Source organism: Mus caroli, chromosome 17 (assembly GCF_900094665.2).
Source record: "Mus caroli chromosome 17, CAROLI_EIJ_v1.1, whole genome shotgun sequence".
NCBI classification, from domain to species: domain Eukaryota; kingdom Metazoa; phylum Chordata; class Mammalia; order Rodentia; family Muridae; genus Mus; species Mus caroli.
The window spans coordinates 76,079,846-76,089,619 of NC_034586.1; the positions used below are offsets into that span (position 1 = coordinate 76,079,846).

The 9,774-nt window shown below is 44.8% G+C and overlaps 1 protein-coding gene across 7 annotated transcripts in view; it reads left to right on the plus strand.

Annotated features, from left to right (window-relative positions):
- Arhgef33 (Rho guanine nucleotide exchange factor 33) overlaps nt 1–9,774 on the plus strand; it is a 78,242-nt gene that overhangs the window by 47,630 nt on the left and 20,838 nt on the right. For all 7 annotated transcript variants that reach the window (XM_021185996.1, XM_029471634.1, XM_021185994.2 and 4 more), the window contains 4 exons: nt 1,015–1,144; nt 5,634–5,766; nt 7,577–7,660; nt 8,509–8,592. In XM_021185996.1, coding sequence (XP_021041655.1) covers nt 1,015–1,144; nt 5,634–5,766; nt 7,577–7,660; nt 8,509–8,592 — 431 coding nt within the window. The remainder of the gene's footprint in view (nt 1–1,014; nt 1,145–5,633; nt 5,767–7,576; nt 7,661–8,508; nt 8,593–9,774) is intronic.

Consider the following 9,774-nt stretch of genomic DNA (forward strand, 5'->3'; position numbering starts at 1 on the left):
CGAAGGGAGGGAGGAAGGAAGGAAGGAAGGAAGGGAGGGAGGGAGGGAGGGAGGGAGGGAGGGAGGGAGGAAGGAAGATCCTCCAAATAACCTGGACTTTGTATTATCCAAGCTTGCCAGCAGTGAGCTTCATTAGAGGTACGCTAATTATGTAGAAATTAGTGATCTCTTCATGTCAGTGTCTTAGGGTTCTACTTAGGAAGTTCAGTGTATCAGGTGGCAGGGTACCTGTCCCCTGCCAAGAGTGTTTAAACCTGGCTGCTGACCCTCTGGGACCTGAAGGCGAAGTTGACTCTCTCATCAGCTCCTCATTCTGCCTTCCTCTGCAGCTCAGGCTCAGGCTTCCCTCATGCAGCTTCTCCCATTTCGTGAAGCCAGGGTGCCACCAGGTCTGCAAGTGTGAGCTGGAAACTCTCACATTTACCTCATTTACCCAAGTCTCTAGTTCTTCAGCCTCTACTGCTTTTATGAGGGGTCTCTGTCTGCAAACACATGACTTTGTGTCCTTTGGTTTGCTGGATGAATCTCATACCTCCAGTCTGTTTTTCCTCTTTTCCAAATACCCATGCTTGCCTGCTTGCCCTCCTTCTCCTCTCTTTCCTCCCTCCCTCCCTCTCTCCCTCCCTCCCTCCCTCCCTTCCTTTCCCTCCATCTCTTCTTCCTCCTCCCTCCTTCTTTCCTCTCCTCATTTCTATCACTTCCTCACTTCACTTCTTTTTTTTTTTTTCCTTTTCATTTTTGTCTCAAGGGGCCCAGGTAGGCCTTGAACTGGTTAAGTAGCTGAAGATGACTTTGGACTTCTGATCCTCCTGCCTTCAACTCCCAGATAATAACTGCACCACCAAGCCTGGTTTTCTGGTGCAGGAACTGAAGCCTAGGCCTTCTTGCAAGCTAGGGACACCACCAATTGAGCTTTTCCAAGTGTGTTTATCTCTTTCTTGCCTGGCTTAGTGTCCAGGAGGGAATTGCTTAACAACAACAAAAAAAAAAAATCCCCTTGGGTTTGTTTTAAAGCAAAAAGACAAACTGTGGCTCTGGAACTGCTTGAATCAGAACGGAAGTACGTCATCAACATCTCGCTGATCCTGAAGATAAAGGCCACCTTCCAGGGCTCCGATGGAAAGAGGAACCCCAAGGAGAGAAGGTACCATGTGCTCATTGCCTTTGCTTTCAGACTGACAGGATTCAAGGTGAGTCATGCACAGTGCACTACCGCTGCCACTTTGGGGAGTCTGGACCCCAGAGGGTCTTTCTAAGACTAGGCGGTGACAGCAAGTCTCAGACTGGGTCTCAGCCAGTAGACAGTGAGTATAGTCTGTGGGGCCATCAGTCTGTGTCTGTTCAGAATCTAAAGCGAGGCGCTGCATTTCCTCAGGATGGGAGGCTCCATGTAAATCTCAGGCAATGGATGTGGCAGAACTCTGCGTATGAGGGCCCTTAGACAGCAACACAGGAGGGAAGAACTCTTGTTCAGGTGACCTCACAGCAGCAGGTACTGTGTAAGAGCATGCACTGAGTCTTGTGTGACACTGTGCTTCCAGCATGCTAGCCCGAATATCACAATGTACCTGCTTATACTCTGTACTCCCTCTCTGGGAGATAACAGGAAATAGGGAAGGACTCATTAACGAAGAAGAGCCGCTTCAGAATGAAGGGAGGCAAAGAACAATCCAGATCAATCCGAGTCTGGGTTACGTGGCATTAGCATGTTAAGTATTTATTCCATGAGATGATAGACACGGGTACTTCATCAGTTATGAATACACCTAAGGAAGTTCCCATTTTCCTGCTTCTTCTGGATCCTCCCGTTTCCCTTGACTTCACAGCCGTTCAGCATCCCCTCCTTCCAAACATAAACACCCAGATACCCACACTTAACAACTGCAGTGAGGAACTGGTCCCCAGCAACACACACGAGTGTCTTGAGTGTTTCTAAGGGTTGGAAGGGCTCAGGTGGAAAGAGGAACTCCAGGGAGAGAAGCTGCCCACGTGCTTGTGGTGCCAGTGACCACCACCACGAGCTTGTAGTTTACCACCACAAGATGCTGATGATCAAAATATAAACGACAGAAGGCTGGCATGGCACCGCAAGCCCTTGACTTATAATAAACACTCGATCGAGACTCTTGCTTCATCTTTCCACAGTGGCCTAGATTTTCTCTGTTCTTTCCTGCCCCATCTGGCCACTCGACTTCCCCTCAGAGATCCCACGAAAGCTTGACTTACTCTCCCACCTCCTCCTCCTGAACTGAAGGAAGGCTCTGGACTGTAGCTTTTTGGCTTTTTTTCCCCTAAGTATCTGCTCAGTTTAAATGACTCAGATGGAGAGAGAATCTACCTTTTGGTGTGGCTTGCTTATGTACCTAAGGTCTCTTTCTAGTTTCCATAAAATTAAGGATCTGGGGTAAAGTACGGAGGAGCCATGTACCCTGGGTCCTATGTGTCATATTTGATCTGGGACTTCATGACTCTTCCCCAGCACTGGGGATATAGCCCTGGGCAGGGTACTCACCTACCATTCAGGAGGCCCTGGGTGCTATCTCCAGACTGGGAAAGGAATCTTCAGAACCCTGTGATGTCTGTATCTCAGAGGAAGACACCAAGGTCCACCTAGATAAGGGAATCCTTATTCCATCGTATACAAGACAATGCTGTTCATATTGGTTGTCAAGGTAACCCTCAGTCAAGCAGCACAAAGCTTCAGCTCAGAGCGTTGCAACTGAAAACGTGTTGTCTTGTTCTAGGTTGGGCTGTGCCGCCTTTTCTGTCCTACACTTGGGTTCTCTTCATCTTCTTTTCCTCACTATATATCTTTTCTATCCGCTTTTCTGAAACCTTGATGCACTGAGAATAGATCTATCGGCAGTGTTTTTCATGAGAATTTATTTGGTGACTTCGTTCACTACAGATGGCGAGGAGTCAGCACTTTCTGTCCCCTGTTGAAGTGGTGACCACTGACAGTGTTACAGATTGCACTCGTTTAATTATCTGTTCATTCATCTGTGACCCACCGCTCACAAAACCGGACATCATCTTGGCACAATGCTGAATTAGCAAGAACAACATAACTAAGTGGAAACTATAACTAGATTTTCCTTGATGGGTTTTATCTTGTTTTTTTTTTCTTCTATTACTATTTAAATAGTATATTGATGAGAGCAGAGAGAACTTTGAAGGCTATAGGAACTATTCATACTGCCATAAAAAAAAAAAATAGAACATGTCTTAGTTGGGGTTTCCATTGCTGTGAGCAGACACCATGACCAAGGCAACTCTTATAAAGGACAACATTTGATTGGGGCTGGCTTACAGGTTCAGAGTTTCAGTCTATTATCATCACAACAGGAAGCATGGTAGCACCCAGGCAGACACGGTGCTGGAGAAGGCATTGATCTGAAAGCAGCCAGAAGGAGACTAACTCTTCCTCATTGGGCGGAGCTTGAGGGCTAGAAGCCTTCAAAACCAGCCTACACAGTGATGCGCTTCCTTCAACAAGGCCCCACCTCCTAACAGCAGTACTTCTCATGGGCCAAGCACATTCAAACCACCACAGGACCCTTGACTACTGTGAATGAGAGCAGCCCTGCAAAGCAGTGAGACCCATGAGAGGTGCCTGTACTTCTTCTCCCTCTCTTCTCCATCTCCTGGCTCAACTCCTCTACACTCTTTCACGGCTTCATAGAATATCTGATAATTCTTTTCAAAAGTTTAAAGTCCCATTTTCCATATCTGGTCAGAACACACTGTAAGCCTTTGAGTTTCCACGGTCATTGCAAGGGTTAGCCATAGTCTAACTGGACCTTGACACCTCAGTTATCCAGTGACAGCCCAAAAGAAGGGACCATCTCTCTAGGCACCAGGCACATTAGTTACAGTAAAGCAGAAAACACTATTCTAGAAAGAAAAAGAAAGGGACCGGGGAAGAAAGATCATTCAGAATATATCCCATAATTTATATGGGCAACGGATCCAAAGCCAGGCCTCAGCATGGTACAGCAGCTTCCTTATCACACTGTGACTGTTGCCTGGGGTCCTTGTTGACCTCCGGGTGTGCGTGGGGGGGGGGGGGGGGGGGGGGGCGGGGGAGTCTCTGCTGATGCGCCTTTAGCTCTCCAGCGTGATCAGCATGCTTTCTTCAGGCTCCTGCTCTTTCCGCAGCCTGCCTGGTTCCTAGTTCCTTTCCAAATTCCTCTCTGGTCTGAATAGGTTATTTAGATCCTTCAAGAACACTTGCTCCGAACAAGTTCAGAGGCCTCTCCATTTGTCTTAGAGCCAGCCAGCTTTGTCTATGCCGGCACTCATGGACCAGAGAGCTAAAATGGATCACAGTAGTGGAAGATTTCTTTGTCCTTTTCCTAAGAGAGCTCACTGCCCTATTCTGGTGTTTTTCGCTTCTCTGAGATACGGCTCCAGGGAAGTCTTTGCGTTGCTGAGAAAAGGGCGGGGGAGAGCCAGACAAAAACCCTTCTTTTAATCTGACATCCTGTCTAATGCAGATGTCTGCTTGTGGCCAGAACACCTCGATGGTCCACAAGTGTATGCCCGTCATACCCTTGGGAAATTTTTAATTAAACTCATCTCTCAAAGACAAGCAGGCCACCATATCTGTGTTAAATGTGTTGAAAGCACAGGGATGTACTTGGCATTTCCCTGAGCCATCAAATTAGAGCTCAGATCCTTGCTGCTGTGCAGCAACGCCCATTGTCTGCTGCTTCTTGTTTGTTCCTGTAGGGTCCTGCTCTCCTCATCCTTCTCTATTCCGGCTCCCCTTTCCCTTGGATGATTCTCTTTGTCTCTCTTCTCTCCACCCCAGCCTTCTCTGACTCCTCACTTCTTCATTTCCTCTGGGTTAAAAATGAGGCACACAAGCAGGTAGAGGAAAGAGATCTGAAGTGGGAAAGAGGCTCTGTGAAACACCAAGAAATGCTAAACAGCCCTAGTCTAAGGTCAGCAGGGGTCCAGACAACAGACTATCCATGCCCAGCATGACATTTTGATGCTGGAAGAAAAGGATGTGTGGGCTGGTGAGGCGGCTCAGCAGTTACAAGCCCTGGCTGCTCTTCCAGAGGTCCTGAGTTCAATTCCCAGCACCCACACGGTGGCTCACAACCATCTGTAAGGAGATCTGATGCCCTCTTCTGGAATGTGGATGCATATGAAGCAGAGCACTCATACATTAAATACATAAACTTTTTTTAAAAAGAAAAAGAGATGTGAGCTCCTTCATTGTCCTGACTCCCTGAATTCTATCTGCCAGTGTTAACCGAGCTTTACCGCTAACCCAAGCAACGCTATTCTAGCCAGTAGCCAAAAAGAGATTGTTTGGTTATCAATCAGCTTGGGATCTAAAACACTGAGCAAGACTTCCTTTAGAATGTCGACTGGGTGTGGCCTAAATGAATCTGTTCTTTACTTTTGGTCAATCACATAAGGGGCATAAGGGGTCATCAGTAAGGGGGCCTTATCTCTTGTCTGGGGATGTCTGCTTTGCTGAAAGGAAATGTAAAATCCTAAATACAGACTTGTGAGAGTGTTTGGGATGTTAGAAAAGTGGGGCCTGCTGGGTTTATTGCTATGGGACCATTTCTTCTCTTCTCCTGGCTCCTGTGATTCTTCCTGTGTTCTGTTTCAAGCCTCTTCCCTGGCTCCTTGCGCTACCTCGTCCAGCAGCACTTGGACTTGCTTCACGCGCTGCAGGAGAGGGTCCTGAAGTGGCCACGCCAAGGAGTCCTTGGAGACTTATTCCTGAAGTTGACAAATGATGAGGTAAGGAGCTCCCTTCTGCAGACTTTGAATGGATTGTGTCTCACTCACCTGCTTCTCCTTATGGAAAATCAAGAGTCAGCAAGTTTCAGACTTAGAAGAGGCTCTGATCCCTAGTCTAACCTCTCCATGCTGCAGTTAATAGGGTAGGTTCATAGACACTCAAAGGCTTTGCTGACATCATCCAGCTTGCTGCGTAGTTGGTTATTTATGATTGGAACCCTGTTATGTCTTCTACCTTCTGATTCACAACTTTGTGGTGTACTGTTGTGGCCTCCATTGATAATGCATGTATATGTGTATATGTATTTATATATGTGAGTTTATATGTACATGTGTGTATGTATATATATATCATTCTTGTATACATGATATATATATACACTATCAAGCATGTATATAACCCTATCTACATATAAAATAAGCATGAATAAAATATATATTCATATATAACTTTCTCTCCTTATAGATTTTGAAATATATGGTAGGTGGCTATTTGTCTTGCATGTTTTTTGTTTCAATTCCTTGGAAAAAGAGTGCTGAATTTTGAACTCTCTTTAGTGTTACACTGAGAACATATACAGACCAGAAGTTGAAAACCCAAATGTTCCCCGGGACCAGACAGTGGCACATATGATACACGGAGTTGAGTGTGAAACAGTTTGGACAGACTGGAACTGGCTGAAGCAGGCTATGTTTGTTTAGATGCGAAGGATAGCTACTCAGATATTTCCAGTTATTATTTAGGGAAGATGGGCTGGAATAAGCGCCACTTAGAATTTTGTGTAAAGGTTCTTATTTTTAAACATTGTGTGAGACAATTAGAGCTATTCAATTTTTGCCTGCCTCTTTATCAACAGCCTGGTTCCAGAGCGAGTTCCATGACAGCCAAGGATACACAGAGAAACCCTGTCTCCAAAACCAATAATAATAATAATAATAAATGTATTTTATCATTTAACAATTTAAAAATACTTTAACCTGCGTGACTCTCAGTACTTTTTGACTCTCTTGATATGAAGCTGGTGTGTTTTGGTTCTCACATTACAGTAATGTTTATCTTAAAACCAAAAGCTTTTTTTTTAATTAATTAATTTATTTTATGTGAGTACACTGTAGCTGTCTTCAGACACACCGGAAGAGGGTGTCAGATCTCCCACCATGTGGTTGCTGGGAATTGAACTCAGGACCTCTGGAAGAGCGTCAGTGCTCTTAACTGCTGAGCCATCTCTCCAGTCCCCACTATTTTTATAGACATGGTCTCATGGATCACTGGCTGGCCTTGAACTTGCGATTACTTGAAGATGACCTTGAACTCCTGGTTCTCTTGATCTTCCTCTCAAGTGCTAAGATTGTATATGTGTCTTATCATGTACATCTAAATGCGGAAGAAACAACAAAGGAAAAAAAAAACTCTTTAAAAGACGAATAAGGGTCCGGAGAGAGAGAGATGGTACAAAGACTAGGAGCACTTGCTCTTGCAGAGGTTGGGGTTTGCTGATAACCAGCATGGTGGCTCACACCATGCGTGACTCCAGTTACAGGATATCTGATACCTTTTGACCTCTGAGGGCACCAGACACTTACATGGGCCACATATGTGCATTTAGACACTCAACACACATAAAATAAAAATAAATCTTTATTTTTAAAAGAAGATGAATAAATCATCTAAAAGCAAATAAAGAACATAGTTAATAAACTGTCAAAATATTCTCTTAATTCTTCTCCGTTTTTATGTTCATGGCACTGTAAAAACGTCGCCATTCCCGTTTCCAGGTTCTCACCATGCATTTTTATGTTTGTTTTAAAGAATAATTTCTTGGATTATTATGTTGCCTACCTGAGGGATTTACCCGAATGCATCTCATTGGTTCATGTTGTGGTACTGAAGGAGGTAAGTTAACTCTATGCATATGCTGACCTACGCTTATACACCCTCTATGTCATGTTGCTGATCCATCCACCAGGACAGCATGTGCCCTGTGGGCTTGTCTTCCAGGCTGAGGAGCCTTGAGTATGTTCCTGATGCCCTCTTCTGGGCTGAAGGAGTTCATTCAGGGATCAGTGCCATTCCTGTGGTCTGCAGAGCTTTAATGATCCACTACACTAAACTACAGACAAAGCCAACAGGAGTCCCAGAGTTCTCCAGCATGCAGCTTAGGTGCTGTGTGTGTTGTTTTCAGGCTCAGAATCCAAATCATCCTTTGTCGAGCTAGAAGACTGCAAAGTGCCTCTATCCTGTTCCATTTCAGCATGGCCACTTCAGCAGTGTGTTAGGTGGCTGATATGCACGTCTACATGTGCATGGCGTTCATTTAAGCCAGCAAGAAAATAAAGGTCAGATGTCCCCACCCTGGAAGGGCTCTCGTTCACTCTCAGAGCCTATTAGTAGATGACTTGCTAGAAAACCTTAATGCATTAATTTAAGTACAGCTTGCTGAGTGCCTACTTCTGTCTAGCATTCCGTGTAGAAGGGCTGGGGAAGGAAGGGAGAGTTTTGAAACTTGGATCAATTATGTATGTATATATGTATGTATGTATGTATGTATGTATGTATGTATGTATGTAATGTTCTCGTTGTCCCTTTGGGTGTGTCCCTGAGCATGTGGCCTCTCCAGTGAGTGATCCAAACCTCGTGACCCTCTCTGGTGGGCATTTGCTCTCCGGCGGGTGGAATCTCTGATGTTCTATCTGCAGAGCTGACGGGACTTTGAAGAGTGACTGCTTGTTTCTCTTATGCAGGGTGATGAAGAGATTAAGTCGGATATCTACACCCTGTTTTTCCACATAGTACAGCGTATCCCCGAATATCTGATACATCTGCAGGTGAGCCTGACTGGACAAGCCAACAGTCTACACACTGAACTAGTATTTATGGCTTCCAATAATAAATATTGTAAAGGTGCAAGGACTCATTAATATTTCTAAGAAGTATTCACATGACTTAGGTTGCTATGGTTACAGCGCATCACACCACACACTATGGAGAACGAGCTAAAAAACCTATTCTTGAAATTTTTGTTTTATGGTACTTGTCTTTGACGTTCCATCTTCCCTCCAGCTTACCAGCAATCTCCACTTTGGGGGTCTAGAATCTTTTATAAGCACTCTTGGTAGCATCTAAGTACCTAATTCAGTCTCCTCCTCTTCAGTTCTACAACCATCTGAATGTCACCTCTGGCCGCTCAATTTCTGTTTACCTGCCCACTCAACTACTATCCTGATGGCTTCAGCTTGGCTTGGGTCCAGGGTTCCCTCATACAGTGCTCATACTTTATGTCTCAGTAAAGCCACGAGGAGCAGACGAACAAATTCTCAATGTAACTTTCTATGGAGCTTGTAGACCTGTTAGAAGACGTGGAAGTGAGAGTCCAACGCCTTCTTTCTGGAGGTCTCTTCCTCCTGCTACCCAGCTGTGCAGGTTTAAGGGTTGACTGAACTTAAGTAGCTCGGTGCCGAGTCTTAGAAAGGCTGTGATGAACCTCAGCTAGAACAGGCCAGAGTCAGTGTGGAGCTCTCCCCCTGGATAGAGCTTCAGCTCCCAAAATGTTTTCTCACAGTAGTTATCTTATGGATCCTTTCAACAGTTTCACAAAACAGGTGTTGTGGTTGCTGTTTGTCATAAGGACACAGAAGACCAAAGAGGACTCAGTACTGTGTTCACAACAGCACACCTAGTAGCCAAAAACCTTGGTCTGAAGGCCAGGCTTTGCAGACACCAGGCCTGCCACTATCTCGTTGACACTCAATTCTTCTGTCACTTATTAGACCTAAAGGAGATCACTGAGCTCCATGTCTCAGTGTCCTTCCTTATTATATAGAGGTCATTTCTATACCCACCTGGGTTGTGATAAAAATTAAATAAGATGATGAATATAAAAGAGCTTAGCTCCTGTTAGTGGCAAGTGGTCAACAAATAAATAATATATTTTCACAATCAAAATCAAGTTAATATTCCACTGTAGCATATAAGATCATTTAAAAACAAAAAACAAACAAAAAAAAAAA